The sequence below is a fragment of the Cetorhinus maximus genome, chromosome 5 (assembly GCF_964194155.1).
Source record: "Cetorhinus maximus chromosome 5, sCetMax3.hap1.1, whole genome shotgun sequence".
Lineage (NCBI taxonomy): Eukaryota > Metazoa > Chordata > Chondrichthyes > Lamniformes > Cetorhinidae > Cetorhinus > Cetorhinus maximus.
The window spans coordinates 81,263,646-81,286,482 of NC_135883.1; the positions used below are offsets into that span (position 1 = coordinate 81,263,646).

The 22,837-nt window shown below is 44.4% G+C and overlaps 1 protein-coding gene across 1 annotated transcript in view; it reads left to right on the forward strand.

Annotated features, from left to right (window-relative positions):
• Positions 1-22,837, forward strand: part of arhgap18 (Rho GTPase activating protein 18) — a 107,736-nt gene that overhangs the window by 33,533 nt on the left and 51,366 nt on the right. Inside the window, exons 2-5 of the mRNA XM_078541292.1 lie at positions 11,451-11,650; positions 12,859-13,064; positions 18,689-18,764; positions 20,379-20,527. Coding sequence (XP_078397418.1) covers positions 11,451-11,650; positions 12,859-13,064; positions 18,689-18,764; positions 20,379-20,527 — 631 coding nt within the window. The remainder of the gene's footprint in view (positions 1-11,450; positions 11,651-12,858; positions 13,065-18,688; positions 18,765-20,378; positions 20,528-22,837) is intronic.

Consider the following 22,837-nt stretch of genomic DNA (forward strand, 5'->3'; position numbering starts at 1 on the left):
CCTACCCAGGGTAAATTCTGTGCCCTTGCTACCCTCAGTGCTTCTTCCAAGTGGTGTTCAACATGGAGGAGCACTGATGCATCAGCTGAGGGAAGGCAGGAGGTAGTAATCAGCAAGAAGTTTCTTTGCGAATGTTTAACTTGATGCTCGAAGCCAAGTGGCCTGTCTGGTTTTATTTTCATTATACATCTTTTTAGCAGTTTGATCCAAATGGCTTGTTAGCTCATTTCAGAGGGCAGTTAAAACTCGACCACACTGCTGTGGGTTTGGAGTCACCCAGGAAGGATGTCAGGTTTTGTTCCCTAAAGGGTATTGGTGAACCAGTTGGGTTTTTATGACAATTTGATATCTTTACGGTCAGCATTACTGCTAATAGCTTTTAAACCCAGGTTCGTTGGGCTTTTCTTTTAAACTGACTTCAAATTTACAAACTGCCACATTGGGATTTAAAGCTCGTGTGCAAATTCTAGACCCCTGGATTACTATCTCATTAACATAACCACCATAGCACTGTACCTGATAACATTGTGTGCATGGAGGGGTTTGCTGAAGGGCCAACTGTGCTGGTCTTGAGGTCCAGTTATTCTTCTTTTGGGGGCCTTGTTGGTCTTGAGTGGTGGTGCAAAGTTGACGACCCACCTTATTTTTTTCCACTTAAAAACCAGTTTCACCCCCTTTATTTCCAAAGTAGTTGTTACTCTTTGCATGTACTTGTAATGGACTTGCCCAGGTGCCTGGAACACAAGGTATCAGTAAACAAGGCTCCAGGTGGCACAGAGCAGTTCAATATTTAGCTGCCTGGATGATTGATTCTGCAACGTCATCTGATAACATCTCTTTTTCCCTATATTATTTTCAAAATATGTTAGGTTAAAACACAATGCCAATAGCTGGCATTTTGTTCCCTTTCTAGAATAAATTAAAAGTCACAGATGATTTTATTATATTTTCGTCCTGCAGCATGGTTCTTTGTACTGCATAAACAACCCTTTTATTTTGGCACTTGAAAATAGAGACACTGTTTGTGTTCCCAGGTGACCTTGGCAACAATCTGAAAAAGTGCAGACTCCTTTTCTCAGTAGGTTGTACGCTGGAGTGTAACCATTAATTAACCTTTGGAAAAGAAATAGCTGAAAATTAAAAGCAATTGGAATGCAACATGAAACACGTAACCATTGTTTGAACTGATTAGACTACATTTTACTGCTTCTGCATTTCCCAGCCTACAATTTTCCATCATTGAAGCGAATTGCTAGACAGTCCTCGGTTGACAGAAGTGGAAAACACTGGACATTATGTCACAAAAATCTAATTTGTATCATATAAAGAAAGAAAGAACTTGCATTTATATCATGCCTTTCATTTCTTCAGGACAATTCAAAGTGCTGTACAGCCAATGAAATCCTTTTGAAGTATAGTCACTGTTGTAATATAGGTACGAGGGATAGTTTACCGAATGGTAGCAGGAAAGCCTAATAGTTAGAAAACCAAATTTGTACATGTGCTCCCACCAAGACCCTAACTGATAGACAAGGTTGGAAAATTATCTTTGAGATCACTGTGAGAAATGACGATGAGATGCCTCCCTACCTGTGATAAAGGCAGTGCTTCATAAATTGCATTTATTCCATTCTCCTTGCAATATTTTATATGTTTTGAACAGAAGGACGGGTAAATGACTTCCATTCAGGCCTCTCCCAAAATTCTGTAACTGTCCCTCGTAAGTGGATGCCTGCATTATATCTTTTACAATGCTTTTTTTCCTATTGTTTGCTACTGAATATTTGCAATTCAGCTCTTCCTTTGCAAACTATATTCATGGTTTCGCATGGTCTTTCCATTGGGCTTACCAGGAAATGGAGTCCATCGAGAAGGAAGAAAAACATGCACCCTTGTATTTTAGACGTCAGGTGTACACTCAGAATTGGCTCAAAAAACCATGTTATCAGACCCATCTTTGCTATCTCTGCTCTACAATGGAGATTGTAGATATGCCATTGATTGGTACCTGAGCTGCAGATGAGTTCTAGTACAAGGTCAGCCCTGCCTGTAACTGTGAAAGTGACTGCAGCATGATTAGCAGCAATAATGATGTGACATTTAGCAAAGTGGAAAGTGTCTGTCAAAAAGAGGAAGCTGCCTGAATCTATTGTATTACCATATGTAAGCACACAGTACTACAATATTACATATAATAAAAACAAAATATTTCAGATGCTGGGAATCTGAGATAAAAACAGCAAATGCTAGAAATACCTCAGAAGGTCAAAACAGCATCTGTGGAGAGAAACAGAGTTCAGGTCGTGATGACTCTTCATCAGTATGGAGGATATGTTCCTTGACATGTTTGTTTCTGGTGTTGAAACAGTGTTGTGTATGAAATTTACTATCACTCTGATTTTGGTTGTTTTAACTTATTTAAGACTTGCTCAGAAAGGTGTCTTTGTGCGGTTTGCTCCTGCTTCTTGGGGGCACTGTCCATAGGTTGTGTAAGTATCAATTGCTTGTGATGTTACAGAACTGTAAAATGTGTACTTTAGTCAGTTTATCTAAATAATACTTGGTGTACTGCCATTGTGTAGAGTGCAGCCATTGTGTTGTGCAACTTAACCTGTTGCCTTGTTTTAATAAACACCTGAAGCTAGAGATTTCTGTTGTGGCAGATCTTGGGTAGGACAGAGCCTCTTCTTTCACCACTGCTGCCTGAAATCCTGAGGTCAGGAGCCTTAGCAATGCTCTGTGCAAGGGGCTGCACCATTTCAATGCAATTGGGGCACCTGCCCTACCAGAGGGAGAGATTTCGCTGTCTCACATATCTAGATTAAGGATCTCTTTTCAAAGAAATTGATACCGAGCTCTTTAAATGACTTTAATTTTCCTTATTAAATCGTGTAAGCAAAAATATGCTATCTGATGAAACTCTGCGTATTTCATTTCTTCCAGCTTTCATTGTCTTCCATATTCACCTCCAATCCTGGAAGTATCATGGGTATACTATTTATTTGCCTAATCTACATGTTTAGTGGAAAATATTACTCTTCTGAACTCTTTCACAAGGGAACTAAAATAACAACATCACATGCCAAACAATGTTCACTGTTTTATTGACCTGCAGTTCACATTGAGATAAAGTCTTTTTATAGGGGACAATGTTGCACCTGAGCTTTTAGCTGTCTTCTTGGAAGAAATAGTTTTTCAACAGAAAACTTCAATTGTTATTGTGCTGGTCTTAGATGGTTATTAATGCTGCTGACACCTGATGCGAGAGTATTATGCAGACAGTGTAAGCTGGCTGTGTTCACAAAACCTGTCTGTCAGGGAGACTTGGACCCCCCCAGCCATAAGAATTGAATGAATCCAACAAACTTAACCAGGCAAGAGGAGCCACCAGTATTACCAGCCATCTAAGACCAGTATAAAAGCAGCTCAATGTAATGACTGAATACAATAGCTTGCATTTTTATCATACTTTTTAAAAACAGGAAAATACTCGAAGGGGAGTTTGGGTTGGGGGCTGAATGTGTTTGTTATTCGCAATGTTTAGCTGGAGGAAGTTATGGCTTATCCAAGGCTGGATTTTGGATAAACAGTCTGGCAGCATAGAGGCAGTGAAAATCTGAGAGAGCTTGTGAGAGATAGAACTAGGTATGGAAACTGATCCCTCATGATTTGATGCCAACCACACAGTCCCAATAACCAATTCAATCTAACGTTAACCCAGAGCTAATGGGGTTTAGTGGGTTGGGTGGGATGGTGGAGAGTAGTGTCTTAGTAGTGGATAATGGCTATTTATGGACTATGGACGCATCAGGGGAGACACAGAATGTTATTGTGAGGGAGGGCCTTGGAGTCCAAGTGGTCACAGCAGTTGGATGAAAGTCCATACAGGGGATCTGGAGAGGAGAGCTCTGACAAGGAGTCTCGCTACTCAGTAAAAGTGCATTTGGTGGAGATAGCGACATTCTCAAATAATGAAGGGGCAGCTAAAAGAAAGTAATAATAAATAAATCATAAAAATGTAACCATTTTAAACGATAAATTAACTGGAAGCAACAAAATCAGAAGATAATCAACATGGAAATAGGCCTAACAGCAATCTTTGCCTGCTCCTAGGCGCCACTCAGTGGCCTTAGCATGCAACTGCAAAGCAGTATTTTTTAACCATGCTCTCACAATGGGCGGAATGTTCCCTACCCGCCGGCATTGGGCGCGTTCGGTGGCTTCATTGGACAGTATGGCCTGATCGGTTTCAGTATGGCATGAAACCAGTTCATGATTGTTCACTCAGCCCGCTCATGACGGGCCACGTTTCTTGCCATCGGACTTCGGGAACCTCACTGTAATACATCAGCATATAGTTATTAGGCCAGCCTGCCGGAATCGCTCCCCCAGCCCCCCCGCACCCCCCCCCCCCTCCCCCCGCTGGATAGTCCGTCCACGATGGCGGGAAAGCACGCTGACGTGTTTCACAACAGCACACAAACAACATGCACTTAGCGACCTGCACTTTGAGGGGAGCTCGGAGGTGGGTACACAGTAACGTTGTGTAGCACTCGCCTGTTGGACCTCAAGCTTGAGGGGCATTGGGACGTTGGGGTTAAGGGCGGCCGTGCCATTGAGGCGACTTGTGGGGGGGTGGTGGTGGGGGGGGGAGGCAAGGGCAGCCCTGCCGTTGAACGTAGCGCACAAGCATTCGGCGGGGGGGGGGAGATGGTGGGGGGTGGGGTGTAGTGGGAGTGGGGTGTAGGGTGGTCGAGGGAAGTGGTCACGCATTAGGGAAACCTGTCTAAAGTGACTATTCCTCTGCAACTCAGACAGTCCGGACGCAGCCACATTGAAATGATTGGAGCCGGGGCTCTAGTTTATCTGCCCACTCAAGCAATGCAGAGGCATCAAAGTGCCACCAAGTGCTCCAAAGATTTTCATCCCCCTCCCCTATCCCACCCTCAGGCACAGACTGCAAATTCATGAGCATTTTAGTGGACTGCAGGGCAGTTGGACGATTGTTCACGTTGTACAATCTCCTTGCTAAAGCTGGCCATGGAGCAGTCACTGGTGGAGGCGCTCACAGCCCCTTGCAATGTCATCATCCTGGTTTGGACCAGTCTCCCCCATGGTTCAAGCTAACAGTGCAGCCTTGCAGTGTGGGTTAGGAGAATGTCTGTGCTGAGCTGAGAGCACAGCATGCAGCCCAATGGGCAAAGCTGCTGCCAATCGGTCGGGTGGAGTGGGGCGGAGGTGGGTGGGATCTCGGGCAGCCATGCAGTGCACTAATCTCTGGTCATCCAAGTGGTAGCCAGCACTCTCCAGGAAGCGTTAAGGGGCTTTCACACTTAGCCAGGGCAGGGCCTTAGTATACCCAATGTAACCACGCATCTCTCTCTTTCATCCTGCAGGAGGAGTACATCAGGATCAAAGAGCCTGGTGAACTAGCTACATGCCTGATGACCTATAGAGAGTGAAGACGATGGAGGAGAGAGAGCAACTGAGGCTCCTGGCTGCCCAGAGGGAGGAGCAGCACCCTCAGGAGGAATGCGCGGCGGGGCTCCCGCACACACCGCTGAAGAGCCACAGTGAGCCATCGCTGGTTGGCGCCCAGCGACACCCAGGGTCTGTAGACGCTGCCTTTCATTCCTGCAGATGACCGAGAACCAGTGTCGCCGAAGACTGCGCATGTCTAGGGAACTGGTTGGTCACATCTGCAGGCTACTGCAGGATTTGGTGCCACGTGGACATGGAGGGCATCCACTGCCAGTGGCTGTGAAAGTGACTGTGGCGCTCAATTTCTATGCCAGTGGCTCCTTTCAGGGCTCTAGAGGTGACCTCTGTAAGATATCACAATCTGCCACCCACAAATGCATCCATGAGGTCACTGATGCCATCTTCTCCATGGCACACAACTTTGTGCATTTCACCCGGAACCGGGACAGCCAGGATGCAAGGGCCATTGGATTCGCCCTGATCTCGGGATTCCCACAAGTGTAGGGTGCAATTGACTGCACTCATGTGGCACTGAGACCTCCATCGCAACACGCGGTCAACTACATTAACCGCAAGGGATTCCATTCGCTGAATGTGCAGCTGGTGTGTGACCACCAGAAACGTATCCTGGAAGTGTGCGCACGGTTTCAAGGGAGTGTGCACGATACCCACATCCTTAGTTGGTCACATATCCCTGGCATCTTCCAGGGTCCACATAAGCTGCAGGGATGGCTCCTCGGGGACAAGGGCTACCCACAGAGGCCATGGCTGATGACACCCGTGCGGCGGCCTCAGACTGCAGCAGAGCGAAGGTATAATGAGGCTCATGCTGCAACTCACAACTTGGTTGGGCAGATCATCGGGATGCTGAAGATGAGGCTCTGGTGCCTAGACCGGTCTTGTGGAGCCCCACAATACAGTCCACAGAGGGTGTCACACATTGTTGTCATCTGCTGCGCCCTTTACAACCTGGAGCTGCAATGGGGATAGGAGCTGGCTGAGGAGGAGATGGAGCAGCTGGAGGTCTCCTCCGATGAGGAGGACACCGACAGGGATGAGTGTGAGGAGGCCCTTGGGGGTGATGATGATGAGGATGAGGCCCTCGCACTGGCAAGATGAGGCAGGCGCGTTCAGGGGGCCCTCATAACTGCTACATTTGTGGAGGATGATGACGACATGTAGTGAGGATGCTCCATAGATCTTCTCATAGCCTCTGAGAATGTCTGACTCCTGTCTGGCCAAGGGCAGCTTGCTTGCGCTCTGTGATCAGGGCCATATGATAGAGACTCAGGCATGAAACTTAGAAGCATCTGATCCTTTGTCCACCTTCAGCACCTGAGCCCTTCAGGAGCACAGTGTCACTGGTAACAGATGCTGAAGAAACGGGGGCCAGCCCCACCTGAAAGGTGCTGAGAAAACTCAGAGAGAATGAAGGAACTCGGTGGTGCCTGCCCACTACATTCTGGCAGCAATGACAAGCACCGTCGAGGTGCAGGCATCAGTAATGTTTCCAGGGAGTGTGAGGCTGGACCATCACTTTAGTCTGAAGGCCGCACAGAGCAAAGAGACGAGCCCCTGGACTGAGACACCTGCCTTTATCTTGTGCAGAAAGGTTTCACATCTGAGTGACAAGAACACTGCTCATCAGAACAAGGAGCCATAGGCAGGGAGAGATTCTTAGGAGTTTATTAACAGTGAACAGTAAGTGCAAGTGATTAACACCCAGGCCCAGGCTGTGCAACTAATTCTCCTTAACTTTCCTAACCCTACTGCTACGTCTTGGTGCTCCCCGGACATCCACAGCGGAGGTGGAGGCAGCCTGCTGACTGTTTGTGATGACTTTGGCGGGCATCCTCTGGAGGGCTGAGACTTGAAGGGCCCCGGCCTGTTTTCAGGGTCCTGCTGTGTGGCAGTGACACCCTCCTCAACCTGTGAAGCTGGAGCTGCTGAGGTCCCGGGCGGAGGGGATTCGGATGGGCCGGACACTCCCGGAGTCACCTGGGTGGATGGCACCGGGGTGTGCACCTGCTGATCCTCCTCCCTATGGGTGCCCAACGGCCCCAGGCTGACACCTTGAGGAGAAGGGATAGTTGGAATGAGATCGAGCTGCCCAGCACTCCTCTCGCGTACTAACTATGGCATTAGCGATGGAGTTGAGCCCGTGCAACAGTGCAGCAGCGGCATCCAAGGAGTCCATGGCGGCCGCCATCCTTCCAGTGTTGACCTCAGTGTGTTGCAATGCTGGCGCTATCACCTCAGCCTGAAGGTGGATGCACTCCCCCATTGTGCCTTGTAATCTGAGGAGTGCAGCAGACATCCCTTCCTGATGTTCCTGAGCTTGCCTGTGCAGCTCCAGCAACTGTGACATGACCGAGTCCAGAGGCTCGTCTTCTGACTCGGACTCAGCAATGTTCTGGCCTCCAGCAGTCCTCCGAGTGCCGAACACCTGGGAAGTCCCTGCCACCACCTATTGTGGACCAGACAGTGCGATGTGCTCACCAGATTGTGATCCCAAAGCTATTCTAAAAGTAGGTCCCATGAGGTGTGTGTCTCTGCATTAGTGGAGGGCATGGGTGAGCACTGTGATGGGACTTCAAGGAGGGGGCCTCCAGATTCTTCTTCAGAGGTTTATTCAGGGCTTGTAGTTTCCCAGATGTGCCTGCGGAAGCTAGGGGAGATAGTGTATGGCAGTGGCCTGTGAAAGAGGACACATCACTCACAGCATGGTTGTCTGATGGATGTTGCACTGCTGGATCCTCACTTGGTACAGCACTGCCGATCTCACCGTCAGCACAGGACCGGTCCCGGTCATCGCTGGCCAGCTGGATGGCTCAGTTTTCAAAGTCCATGAGGACCTTGATTTCAGGCATTCCTCCACCGGTCTGCGACCTCTCCCTCTTGTGTGCCAGCTTGTCCTGCATGAATTGACATGGAGAAAGTGTAAGCAGGATGATAAGTATGCCTGGCATGTGTGGATGGTGAGTGGCCCCATGGTCGGGAAGAGAACAATGAAGGTGTGTGTGAGAGAGTGAATGGTGATGTCCCTTGAACCGGCAGTGAGTGAGGGCCCTGTGGGTGTGTGATGGGTTTATGAGTGTGTGAGCTGAGAGTGATGAGGAGAGTGACTTACTTTGGCGGAATGGAGGAGATCATTCATCCTCTTGCGGCACTGGGTGGCTGTCCTCTTCTGAAGGGCGTTGGCACTGACCACTGCTGCCACCACCTCCCAAGCTGGGTTGGTGATGTTGCTGCCCATCCTGTTCCCAGAGCAGAGTTAGAGGACATCACAGTAAACCTCCACTGCGTCCAAAAGGCATTCCAGTGACACATCGCTGAACCCAGGAGCTGCAGACTTTTTGCCTTTCAGGGCCATGTCTTCTTTGCAGCAGTCCCAGGCTGGAAGCACTGAGATATGTGCGCGTGGCTGCAATTTAAATATGGTGCCTGGCATGATGAAGCGGCGAGGTGATAGCGGGCGGGCAAATTAGCGCTTGCTCATAACGGATACAGCGTGTTTCCCGGGAATGCATAAATAACGTGGCGGGTTTGGGGCGATGCACCGTGAAAACCCACCACAGCTGGCAGGTAAAACCATGTTTTACTCACCCACTACCGCACATAGTGCAAATCTGTGAGGATTCCGTCCAATGTTACTATTATTGTGACCCCCAACTATTATGTGACAAAAGATATGACAAATGTAATATTGCAAGCCCTATCACAGCACTTCAAACAAATGTAACAAGACTTGTAGGGAAATGTTTGTACTATTAGAATAGAATTTTCCATTAAATGGGTTTTCACTGGAATGTGTGCTAAATACTGATGTTAGTACATTCCCAATCTCTCATTGCATTATGTATGGGGAATCAAGACAGACTGAGATGTTTAGGTCAAGAATAGTTAGGGGGTGGTAGATAATTGCACCTGGCAGGGAAGAGAAGAGGAGACAAAGAGGAGGGAAGAGAAGGAGGCAGAGGAGGGAAGGATTGAAGAGCGAAGGAGCAAAGGGGTGGGAAGGAGGGGGTAATGGGGAGAGGACAGACAGGGTGAGAGATTGCAGGTAAAGGGACAAAGCAGAGAAGGCAGAGGAGCTAAGGATAGAGAAGAGGAGGAAGAAAGTAATGGACAGGAAGACGAGAGGTTGAGGAAAAGAGGGCTTTTCCAAGATCAAGTTCTCACAAAATGTAATGAGACAAATGGTCAGTTTTTTCCTTGTGGCGCGTTTCAACCTTATAGGTTTCATTGGCATTATGTGAGTGACTTGTTTCAATTATTGTCTGACTTACTCAGTTAATCATAGGTTTTTGTAACTTAATGAAAATGAGCATATTGGGGGTGATGATGGTTTTCTGTTATTGTATAAAATGGGTAAAAGTGAACCAGCTGCCATTTAAAGAATAGAAATTATAATTAAGAGAGATGTAAAGTGGACTGCAAATTCTCTACCCATTGGATTATACAAGCGAAGTCAAAATCTACCCATTGTTTTGGCTGTAGCAGCTAATGGAGGCAATTCACTAGCTGAAAAAGCACTGAGCCATATGGACCAGGAGGGCCATTGGGTTTTTCCCTGCCCCATAATGAATTAGCAGTGAGATGATGTGAACTGGCCTCAGTATCCTTGGACTAGGGAAGAGAAGATTAGAAAGGATTAATAATCTAGTAGTTTCTACGATAAATAATCTGCAGTGCTACTGTTAGCCCACCAGCACTCACTCACTAGGCTCACACTGGAAGAATAACATTTAAGTGAGGTTTTCAAGGACTCCTGGAGGTTATGGAACCATCCTTCAATATAAGTTACAGGAGCATATTTTCCTCTGGAGCCATGCTGGCACAGCACCAGTGGGCAAGGTAGAAACAATGGACAGGCATACTGCAAAGGAAGCCCAGATGAAAAGTTATATCTTATGATGTATTGCCTGCCATTTGAGCCATAGCAATACTGACTATGAGGAACATTCAAGCATTTCTGTTGCTCATGGTTGCTATGGCACTGGGGAGGAAGGATTATATATTTACAGCTTGAAGGATTGTAATTGATTGCAAGATGATCAATCCAACTGCAAGAGGCTTGTTACATTAAAACTCTTCTTTAAGAAAAACAAAAGATCCCCATTCTTCAGCTGCCCTGGGACCATTACCTGTGCTGCCCTACTCAAATCCTTCCTCAAATAATTTTACTTGCATGCAGACTGCTCAGGGTCTTAGGAGTCCAACATTTTACTTTGATTTTTTTTTTTCTTTTTATACTTTGGCCATTTCCTTTCCTTTCTGTTTATTTCTGCATTTCTACTTGTTTTAGTTGTCACTAAGTTGGCATAAGACTAAGTTTAGTTTAGTATAAGAGGATGATTTAGTACTCATCATTGCAGTATTTATCTACTGCCATAAAGTATCACTAGAAGATAATGAGTTCAGCATGAATCCAACAAGACAGGGTAATAACACTCTATTTTATCTCAGTTTACAGTCATGTTTAATGCTGATATGATGTGGTTTTGCACAGACAGAAGATCTGTTACTCATCAATATTTTGTGACTGTATTCATAAAAATGCATGATGGAAATTTGAAATAAAAATAGAAAATACTGATTTGTCAGCATTTGGAAAGAGAAAAGTAATTTGTATTTTACTTCATTTAATAACAATATCATGTGCACAGAAAAAATCTTACCGTGTTAACTTTTTTAGATCCAATGTAACAATTTTCCTTTACAAGAATAGTTGTAAAACAAAAGTTCAAACTCTGGAGTTTCTGATAAGATTTGGTAACTGTTAACTATATTAGCAAACTACTTATTTCCATACACAAATAAAAGTTTTGTAAAAACTTTGCTAAAATTAACTTGAACAATTTCAGCTAAGCTTCCTTAAAGTTAAAATCCTATGAACATAAGATATTCTAATAGGTGAAGTAATGTGAAGCAGCTCTTTTTAAAGATCTGTGTTCTTTGCTTTACAGTCGAAGATGTGGGCAGTATAGTATGAACCAAGTGCATTCCAGTAACACTATGGCGAAGCCTCAGTATGAACGGTCCTACTCCCTGGATTCTCTGGACGAATTGTCCATGGATGACTACTGGAGTGAAGTGGAACACATCCAAACAACTCAGGAAAATGATCAGGAAGAGCAAGAGGAGGTGGCTGTGAAAGTGCCTGATGGTATGTGAAGTCTATTTAGATAATTCTTCTCATGTTACTAAACTGAATTAATCAAACTACTATATCATTTTTAATCTTGTTAAATAATTTCAGACAAGGGTTCCTCCATTCTCAAGGTTGAAGCTTGTAACCCTTTGTTACAGTAAAATTAATTTTATTACACAGTATAAACTCTAAAATATGCACAGAACTTATCTGGAGCATGATGACAATGCCTGAAGAGATAAATCACTGTGCCCTCTCAGCCTGATCTGATCACTGTTTATTGCCATTTACAGCCATTTCTCAGGGAGCTCCACCAGTGTCCTATCAAAGTTATGACAGCAGATTCAGGAGAACCCTCAAGGAATTTTAGGGCCTAGGGTTTCCATTTGCTTTTTTTTCTGCGGATAGAACATTTGAAAAAAAAACTAGTTTTTTTTATTACTCAGCCCTCGCCAATCGGAAGCTCAAACTTTGGAAGATTGAAGTGCTTGGATCAGAGACCCTAACAGAACATTTTTAGAACATAAGAAATAGAAGCACAAGTAGGCCATTCGGCCCCTCGAGCCTGCTCCACCATTCAATATGATCATGGCTGATCTGATTATGGGCTTAACTCCATTTTCCAGACTGTCCCCCATAACACTTGACTCACTTGTAGATCAAAAATCAGTCGTGAATATATTCAATGAACCAACTTGCACATTTTTCTAGGGTAGAAAATGTCTCCCTGTTCCGTTTCAGGTTACAAGATTGCCAACCCTCCATAATTGACCTGGAGTCTTCAGGAATTGAAGGTCAATCTCCAGGATATTGCTGTGTGCAAACCTGGAGAAAAATCATTGGGACATCACAAAAATTTTTTTTTGTCATTTCCTTGAACATTTCCCTTTATCAGATATAATAAATATTGAAAATAAGAAAAAAGGCTGTTTGGTCGGCAGTCAAGAATCATCCAATTGGGTAATGAGTCTTCTTGCTTTCCAATTGGCATAGGAAGGCAGTGGTTCACAAGGGTGGATGTGTTGGCCAATAGGGCAGGAGTGTGGGAGCAAGTCATGTGATGGAACCTCCCGGAATACATTTAGTCACAGTTTGCAACCATGTTTCAGAATCTAGTCTCAGATTGTAGGGAGTAGATAAGTTTTTTTTTATAACCTAATTAATTAAATTCCTTTATTGTCACTGTCTTTCATTCCATTTTTTTCCTTTTGCTTCCTGTGCAGAAGGGGAAGTGGAGGAAGAGTGGCTGAAGGACGCAGGCCTTTCAGGACTAGTCAGTGGAGACACCCAGGAGAGCATGGCATTACTGTCAACCCTGACCCGTACCCAAGCAGAAGCTGTTCAGAGAAGAGTGGAAACATTTACAATGACAATGAGAAAAAAGAACAAACAACACTTCCCTGATGTCAGGGACATCTTTAGTCCACAGGTAAGGAAGGTGACTTCAGTCTAAAAGAAATCAGTGAAGCAGGCCTCTCATTCTGTTGAAGTTTAGATATCCTAAATAGGGCATATGTGATGGAGTCTTTAATCACAGGAGTTGCCAATGTTAAGACAGTCCTCCTCATATAGTAAGGAGACAGCATATTGGCGGGATTTGTAGGATTGGTAAAGACAAAGAATAACCATCACAGTTAAAGGCACAAGGACTTAAAATATACGCTCATAATACTGATTCATTTTTGGCCCTGAAACTCTATGGGGTTCTCCTGATTTTCTGCTCCAACTTGAAGTAAGTAAGTGGGAGAGCAGCAGATCTCCCAGAGACACAGTTACCAGACAATTGCACCATTCCTCTGGGGGTTCTGCCAACGTCCCACCAAAGGAAGATGGGGAGAATCCCACCAATGAATTCCAGGACAGTTATATGTTATAGTGACAACAACAACTTGCATTTATATAGTTCCTTTAATGTGGAAACTTGTTCCAAAACATTCAGAAAAAGAAGGAAAATGGAACATTAAACATTAAAACCTGCAGCATTTCATACAACAGGAGGGAAAATCAGAGGAGAGAGTCATGGTTGGTGTACTCTATATTCTTCTATTTATTGGCTAGAGCGGACATTCTTATATGGTCTAGTAGCCTGCAAAGATGACAAGGGTAGGTAAACGGAATAAAGGCAACAATTTATACAATGATAATGAGCATAAAAATTGAGCTTTCCTGCTAATAAAGTTCAACAGTGATGGGTTGTGCAATGGCACAATGTGTTGGGACTGGAATGTACCAAGAGACAACAAGAATGGATTTTGAACACCTGCTTCTCCATACAGCAAGTTCCCTATATATATATATATATATATATATATATATATATAAATCTAACAGAATAGAAAAACACTTCAAATATACTTGTAGAATTAAAAAGTCACACTTTACTGACAGGCTTAAGCAACCATTGCTTCAACATTACTACTGGTGATATAAGCAGACAAAAGCTAAATTCTTAATCTGATGTTCCTCAATTGTTATAAATGGAGGAATCAACACATTTAAAATAAAATGAGCTAATATACACACTTAAATTGCTGAAAAAACGAATGCCATACAAAACCCATTAAGAATTTGTTTGCTGATATCACCAAAAGTAGTTTTTAGGCTCATGATTTTCATTCAAATAAACAGGTAGAAAAACGTGCCAAGTGTACTTGGTGCCAATATGTCACATATCCTATCACAGTTAAAGGCACAATAACTGTGGGCAGAATTTTACGACGCATAAAATGACACGCGGTGATGTCGGGGAGAACTCCCGACGTCACCGCGCCCGATTTAAATTTTCAGGAAGGCGGGAGCGCAGCAAAATCAGCTGCGCACCCGCCGACCTGTCAATGGCCAATTGAGGCCATTGACAGGGTCAATGAAGTAATTAAAGGACCTGCCCATCCAACCTTAAGGTTGGCGGGCAAGCCAAGAGGCCCAGAGGGAACTAGAAAAAACATGAAACCTCATCCATGGGCAGGATGAGGTTTCATGTAGGCTTCAAAAAATTTTAATAAAGATTTTGTAAAAATTATGAACATGTCCCAACTCATGTGACATTGTCACATGAGAGGACATTAAGGGAAATTTTATTTTTCTATTTTTATCTTTTTTACATGTACAGCTGATCTCCCTGAGGCAGCACTTAGCCTCAGGGAGATGAGTGCGCTCTTTTGTGCGCATGCGTGAAAGAGCGCACTCTCGATTTTGGGATTTCCCCCCCGCCCGCACAGGGAGCGCATAGCGCTTCTATGCGGACGTCACGCTGGGCAGGCCTTAATTGGCCCATCCACATAAAATGGCGGCGCACCTCCGATCATGGGCGCGCCTGTATGCGCCCGCCCATTAACTTCCCCCCCAACGGGGGGAAAATTCAACCCTGTGTTTTCTCCTCATTTCCTTTCAGAATTCTCCATGATTCAAGACATTTCTGCAACTATGTATAATCAATCAAAATTCCAGGACACCCCACACAAAATTTTAGGCCTGATGTTCCAATTCAATTTACAATTTCTCAAAAAGGCAGCTGCATTTCAAGTGAATGTTCACAACCTTAGTGCAATATTTGGTCCTGAGATGAGCTTCCAAACATATTTGTGCTGTCACTAAGACCACTTATTTCCACCTCTGTAACATTGCCCAATTCAGCCCCTGCTTCCATTGCCCTTGTTGCTGAAGCCCTCATCTATGCCTCTGTTACATTTAGACTCGACTATTCCAATGCACCCCTGTCTGACCTCCCACATTCTGGTCTCAGTAAACTTGAGGCCATCCAAAGCTCTACTGCCTGCGTCCTAACTTGTACCATGTCCCATTCAACCTTGACTCCTGGCTCGCTGACTTACATTGCCTCCTGGTCAAGCAACATCTTGATTTATAAATTCCCATCCTTCTTTTCAAATCCCTCCCTGGCTTTGCCCCTATCTCTCTCTGTAACCTCCTCTAACCCCACAACCCCCCAAGAAATCTGCACTCCTCCAATTCTGGTCTCTTGTGCATCTCCAATTTTAATTGCTCCACCCTTGGTGGCCATGCCTTCAGCTATTGAGGGCCTGAGCTCCAGAATTCCCTCCATAAAACTCTCCGCCTCTCTACTATTTTTTTCCTTAAGACACTCCTTAAAGCCTCCCTCTTTGAGACAACCTTTGTTCGTCTGCTCTAATCTCGCCTTATGTGGCTTAGTGTTAAATTTTGCTTTATAAAGCTCTGTGAAGCGCCATGGGCTGTTTTATTGTGTTCAAGGTGCTATATAAAAAAGGTTGTTGTGGTGAAATGACATCCTGCCTTCAGTGTCCCATTTTAATAATGTCACTTGTGCTGTAATTTAAAGTAAACCAGCAATAGGCCACAAATACAAAACCAGACTCCCATCATTTATTATCAACATACTCAACAAGGTCATCTCTTTTCATTTTTGGCTTTGGGGAAAGGAAAACAATACTTGTCTTTATTTTTATGCATTCAATGCACAGTCTGAATGCTGAATATTTAAACCAAGTATCTTTTTCCAACAATAGTTTTTAATGCTATATTGGCCCAGAATTTGAAGAACAAAAGCATGTGAACAGCACATACCATTGTCAATGTGCAAATTGGCCAAGAACTTAAACAAAGTACTCCTCAGTTAGCTTTGTAAAAGCAGCATCTCACACATAACCTCCCTGACTTTCATGATGTAGCTGCATTTGCAAATTGATTGTCTGGAAAACTCACCACAAAAAGTTAAGTCTGGTAATTATAAGTGCAAGTACTCTTTAAACAACATGAAAATTTGTAATAAACTTGGAGTGCAGGACGGGTTTCTTGTAAAAATCAGTGAACTTTATTTACAGGCTCCAGACGGGGCTGCATGCTTGTTCCAAGACCAAACTTCGCTCTTAAGATTCCCCGCGCTTAGGGCTGATTGGTCTGTACAGCCACATGACCCCACAACAGCAAGAAATGGCCCAACCCACAATCACTACATAATTGTTAATGACTGTCAATCGACATTTCTCACCCCTAAAATGAACAATTAAAAGTGTGGAATCTCATTCCTTCAGATAATGAAATGTTGAAAATTTCTAAAATGGAAAAACCTATATGGTTTTATTTTTTCTTACTTTCTGTTTCTTTTTCTTTCTTAATCCAGCCTATCTTTCCCATTTCTCTCCCTGCACCTGATTTAACACGGAATTCAGCCATCTCTGTCCATCCTCTATTTATTTCATTAAATAAGGAGTTACACAGTTTGTCCCATCCTTCATCAGAATCCTCGCACTTTATCAACTCACAGCAAGTTACAGGACAAAATGTTTTTGAATTGAAAAGTGCAGAAAAAGTCCAACCAGCTGAGAATGAGATACTCTGCTCAAGTAAATTCCAGCCCATTATCTTTCTCATTCTATTCACTTATATTAATAATTAAAGTAATTAACCAACCATAACCTGTGCCATTTTGTTCAATTTCCTGCATGTACTCATGCAAAATTCCTTTGTTGACACATAGCCATCTGATAAAAAGAAAAGCCACATGAAGAAACAGCACATTCCTGACGTAACATTAGAAGGTCCAGCAGTATTACTCTCAGTCTCAATATAAATTTAAAAAGGCGTGATGATATTCCCGTAATTCCAGTGAGGGGCGGAAATCTCGCCTTTAGCCAATTAATGTTCCTCATGGCTGCGGGGCATCCCTGATCAGCGGGGATGCATTCCCCACCAACTTCATTGGCGGTGAGAGGGGAAACCCTGCCATCAGAATTATTCTGCCCCAGATGTGAGGAAGAGCTAGTATTTGTGAAACATTTATTCAGTGGTGTAATTGTTCTGGTTGCTGTTTCCATATCCTCAGACTTTTCCCTTGGACATAAAGTGAATTAGTTGAAGGATTCACAATCCCATTAACAGTCTGACCAGCCATGATGTGAATACCCGTTCCACCTTTATGCCAGCAAATATGATGGCTGGTCCTCTCTGCTGGGTGGGCTTTCTGAGCTCCCACAACCCATATAATGAGGAGGGTAATCCACACCCACCAGACACAAGTTACCAACTGGAGATTAATCCAGAATTCAGAGCTGCCGCTTTCATCCCCCTTCACCAGGACTGTCTGGTGGACTTTGAATCCAAATCTTCTCAGTCATAAGTAGGAATGCCATCACTAAACCAAAGGCTCTTTTCTTTGCTATGGTACTACAATTTTCATGTAATTCATGCTTGGGACAAGTTGTAGGGCAGAAAGAGGCCACCTTATCAGAATTTTTTTTCTCTAATGCTTCAGCCTGATGGTAGTAAAGGTCAGTGTTATGGCACTGACCTGCTCTTTGCCTCTGAATTATTGGAAACCATGTAGTCAGAACTAAAGTGCAAAGAACAGATACCATAAAGAGAAATTATAAAACAGATTTCAAATTGATCTAGTTTTCGTACTGTAAAAATATGAATACATTCAAAGTAAATGCCAGTAGAAAGGTTGTTTTAAAAAGGTAGGGTTATTTACCCTCAACTATGTGCCCTCAATCAGTGCACACACCATGAAGATGGAAATTTTGCATGCACCTTATCAGTGAAGAGCTGCACCCAATGGTTGCTCATTATTGGGGAATTATGCATTCACTGCTCGTGATTTTAATGGGCAGCTTCACTATTTCCTGATCTACATGGCCAGTGATTCAGAACATTCCTCATGCTTTAAAAAAGCCTAAAATAGTCTTTCTTTGGTGTGTTGCATGGATGTTCACTAGCAAAGCAAATCAATTGCTTACATTGCTAATAGGAGGGATGTGTTACAATTTGAAGGCTTATCTGTCAACAATTATGGAATATATTTACATAATTTAATTTTATCCACTTATGAAATGTTTTTTACTGTAACAAGAGGGAAGTATGTAGTACACTTCATTTTGCATTCTTTCCCCTTCTCTATTGTTTATAGCACAGCTATTTGAGTTGTCACCTTTCCTCTATTAGTCTTTCAGCCAGCAAGGGAATAACGTGAACCAACCAACCATCAATGTCACTCTGATGACTTGATCGTCGCTGAATTATACATAGAGTTATAGACAGGGTCTTTATATTAACTTTCAGGCTTCAAGTACAAATAAAGCTTCAGCTGCTGCAACTGATGAAAATGAAAGGGAAGATACCACTGAGAAAATGGAAGGTATGACATATATTTTACAAAAAATAGTAAGTGTGCTCATATTTACCATTTTGGCTTTTATGCCACTTGTTTTCCAGTCATTATTACTCAACTGGATGAAAAAATATTTTACTCACATGTTCAGTTTTGAGCTACAGAGTTTCCAAAACCTCCTTACATGATGGACCATGTTCACCCCTGGCTATCCATGGGTGTTTTTCAGTTAATGCCTTAATTAATTTTTAATTGCTTAATGAGGTAAACCATTTAGCCGTTTGTGTTCTGCAATTCCTAGAGAAACTGTTAAATGTTTTTTCTTTTAACTTCCACGGTTCCAAAGTTGAGTTTCTGAATTTTAGGGGTGCTGTGACATAATATTATGGCCTGAATTTTCCTGTTGGTGATTTGGGGGCGGGGCCCGCTCGCCGACGGGAAAATGACGTGGGATGACGTCGGGAGAAACCCCCGACGTCATCCTGGTCCATTTAAATATTGAGGAAGGCGGGCGGACAGCGAAATCAGCTGTCTGTCCGCCGACCTGTCAATGGCCAATTAAGGTCATTGACAGGATAATTAAGCTTGTTAAATGCCCTGCCCGTCCAACCTTAAGGCTGGCGGGCAGGCCAGGAGCCCCAGCGGGCAATAGAACAAACATAAAATCTCATCCACTGGCGGGATGAGGTCTCATGCCCACTTTAAAAATGTTTAATAAATTTTATGTGATATTTATTTACATGTACCATCTCGTGTGACATTGTTACATGAGGGGGACATGTTAATAATTTTTTTATTTTTCTATTTTTTAAGTTTGTAAAACTTTCACTGATCTCCCTGAGACAGCACTTAGTCTTAGGGAGCAGTGAGCTCTTTCACGTGCATGCATGAAAGAGCGCACTTTGACAGCTGGGGAATCCCTCCCCCCCCCACCCCCCCCCCCCCCGCACAGGAAACGCATAGCGCTTCCCGTTGGGCAGGCCGCTGGGCGGGCCTTAATTGGTCTGCCCACTTAAAATGGCGGCGGGCCCTGCTTCGACGGCGGAGTTCGGCTGCTCACCCGCCGCCGAGCCGGTGGGGCCCGCCCGCCAACCTAGGTCAAAATACTGCCCTATGTTATGGATAATTTATGCCAAATATAAGTACAATTCCTATAAAACATTGTGATATGACAGCCTTTTTAATATATAATACAGGTTGGGTATCCTTCAACCAAAACCCTTGGGGCCGATTGTGTTTCGGTATTAAGATATTTTCGGTTTCGGATCTACAATAGACCTAGGCCTACTTATGTTACAATAGCCTAAGCTTAGTCTAGCTATGGTCTACAAATACTAGGTTGTTTCTCCATTTGCCAACTCCTGCCTTACACCTGTAATAAAATATTACATTGTTTTATTAACATACAAATTAACTGCATAGTCGTTCAAAGTTTGGTTTTTGGATGTGTTTGGTTTTCGGATATATGGATAAAGGATACTCGACCTGTAGATTGTTCTTTGATTACAATGCTCTATATGTCCTATATTCATAAGGTAGAGTTATGCAGCAGGAGATGTAAAGGAATGGTAAGCACTGAAGTCCATTTCTCAGTTAGACGGACACAATCAGGACAATAACAAGCACCTCTTTTCCTTCTAGGGCAGCTGATCGACCCAGCTATCAAGGCTGAAGGTATTCAACAAACAGCTGATATAAATTTAGAAATATCTTACTCTGAGCAGGCTGCAAAAAGAAAAGAAAAACCAAGCAACATAAATCCCAAAGGAGAGGATGATGCATCCCTGCCCGTAAGTAGAAACATAGAATGTCACAGAGGAGGCCATTTGGCCCTTTGTGCCTGTGCCAGCCCTTTGAAAGATCTTTCTAATTAGCCACACTACCCTGCAAAGTTTTCCCCTTCAAGTATACATCCAATTCCCTTTTGAAAGTTTCTATTAAATTTGCTCCCCCCACCCTTCCAGTTGATGTATTCCAGATCAAAATAACTCACTACATAAGTTTTTTTCCCCCCTTCGTGTTGCTCCTGATCTTTTCCTAATTCCTTTGAATCTGTGTCCTATGGTTTCCAACTCTTCCATCACTGGAAACAGTTTCTCCTTATTTACTCTATGAAAACGCTTCATGATTTTCAACACATTTATCAAATCTCCATGTAACCTTCTCTGCTCCAATGAGAACAACCCTCCACTTCTCCAGTCTCTCCATAAAACTGAAGTCCTGCATCCTTCATACCATTTTAGTAAATCCTTTCTGCATGCTCTCCAAGGTCATGACATATCCTTCCTAAAGTGTGATATCCAAAGTTGGACATAATACTCTAACTGGGGCCTAACTAGCGACATATAACAGTTTGGTATAACTTCCTTCTTTTCTTACTAGGTCTCTAGTTTAGGGGCAGAAATTTACAGATGGCTGGGTTTTCGAACAGTCAACAGGTATTAATTGGCTGGATTTCCACCCATACTCCAGAGGACGTTCCAACTCAGGGAGCTGCTGGCAGGGACAGGAGGAGAGGCCTGGGTTGGTGGGGAGCGGAGCTGGGGTTCCTGTTGGAGATGCTGGGGGTAATAGTGCATCCATGGGGAGGGGGAGGCAGACCTTGTGGGGCTCTGGGGGCGGGATTGTATCTTGGAAGGGGGCCAGTGCCAGAAGTGTTCCCCACCCCTTTCCACCTGAGGTCCATGCAAGGTGATCAGCAGGCTTCCCCCAGGGCCTGAACTCCCCCTGCCAGCCTCAAAATTGAGGCCGGGCTAGAAGTGACTCATAAAATTGTGGGAAGGTCGTGGGCAGGCAGGAAAGTGATAGGAAGGCCACCCGGGGAATTTTCTGGGTACCCCTGCCTCTAAACCTGCCAGTGGGGGACTATAAAATTCGACCCTATAAAACAAATTTGCCTTTTTAACAACCTTCTCAATTTGTCCTAACACCTTCAAAGATTTTTGTACATACACTCCCAAGCCCCTCTGTTCCTGTACCCCTTTCTAATTGTACCATTTTTACTTAATATTGGGCAGAATTTTCTGTGCCCACTGGCGTCGGGTGTGTTCAGTGGCATGAGCGGACAATATAGTGAGAAGGTCGAAAAATTGGTTCCACGACATCGTGAAACCAGTTTGCGATCATCCGCTTAGCCCGTCATCTCCCTCCAATGAATGTTGGGGACCTCATTGTAACACATCCGCGTATCATTATAAGGCCAGCCCACCGGAATCATTCCCCCCACACTGGACTGTCCGACCACATCGGCAAGAAAACATGCCGGTGCACAACATGTCTTGACAAGTGCGACGTGCACAAGTTGGAACTTACTGTCCAGCCCTTGCTCACATCGCAGACATCCGAGGAGCATAAGATGCTGGAGCCCAACACCATTGGGACCCTGGTAGAATGTCCATGGTATGCTGTGTGGATCTTCATAAACATGGCTCTGCTGCGGAGCTGCTCACGGATGTTGGAAAGTCACCATTGAGGGTCTGCACACAACGGATGATGGTCAAAGGGGTGGAGAGGAAGGTCCAGTGTGTTTGGGAAAGAAAGATGTACCGGGGGGTGGTAGAGGAAGGTCTAGGATTGACTAGGCAAGGGAGAGGTGTCAGTGGATGGGGGGGTGGGGAGGTGAGCTTGGGAGGGGGTGAAAAGGTGTCGGGGAGGTGAGGTTGGGAAGTGGAAAAGAAAGATGTCGGCGGGGTGAGGTTGGGAGGAAGAACAAAGGTGTTAAGGGGGTGAAGTTGGGAGGGGGGGAATAAAGGTGTCAGGCCAGGTTGGTGAGGAGGGTGAATGGGAAAGAGAAGTGGATAACAGGGGAGAAAACGGCAACTGGGGATGTAGGTGTAAGAGGGGTGGAAGGTGTAAGGGAAGGAGTTTAGAGAGGGAGGGAGTGTGGAGAGGGGAAGGAGACCGGGGGGAGGAAGGACTGAGGAGAGGGGAGGGAGTAAGGGCGGAAGGAGAGGTAATGGTGGAGGAAGGAGTCAGGAAGGGGGAAGGATTAAGGCTGGGCGAAGGAGTAAGGCTGGAGGAAGAAGTAAGGGTGTCCGAAGGAGTTAGGAAGTGGGAAGGATTAAGTCGGGGTGAGTCCAGGGTGAGAAGGAGTCCCATGG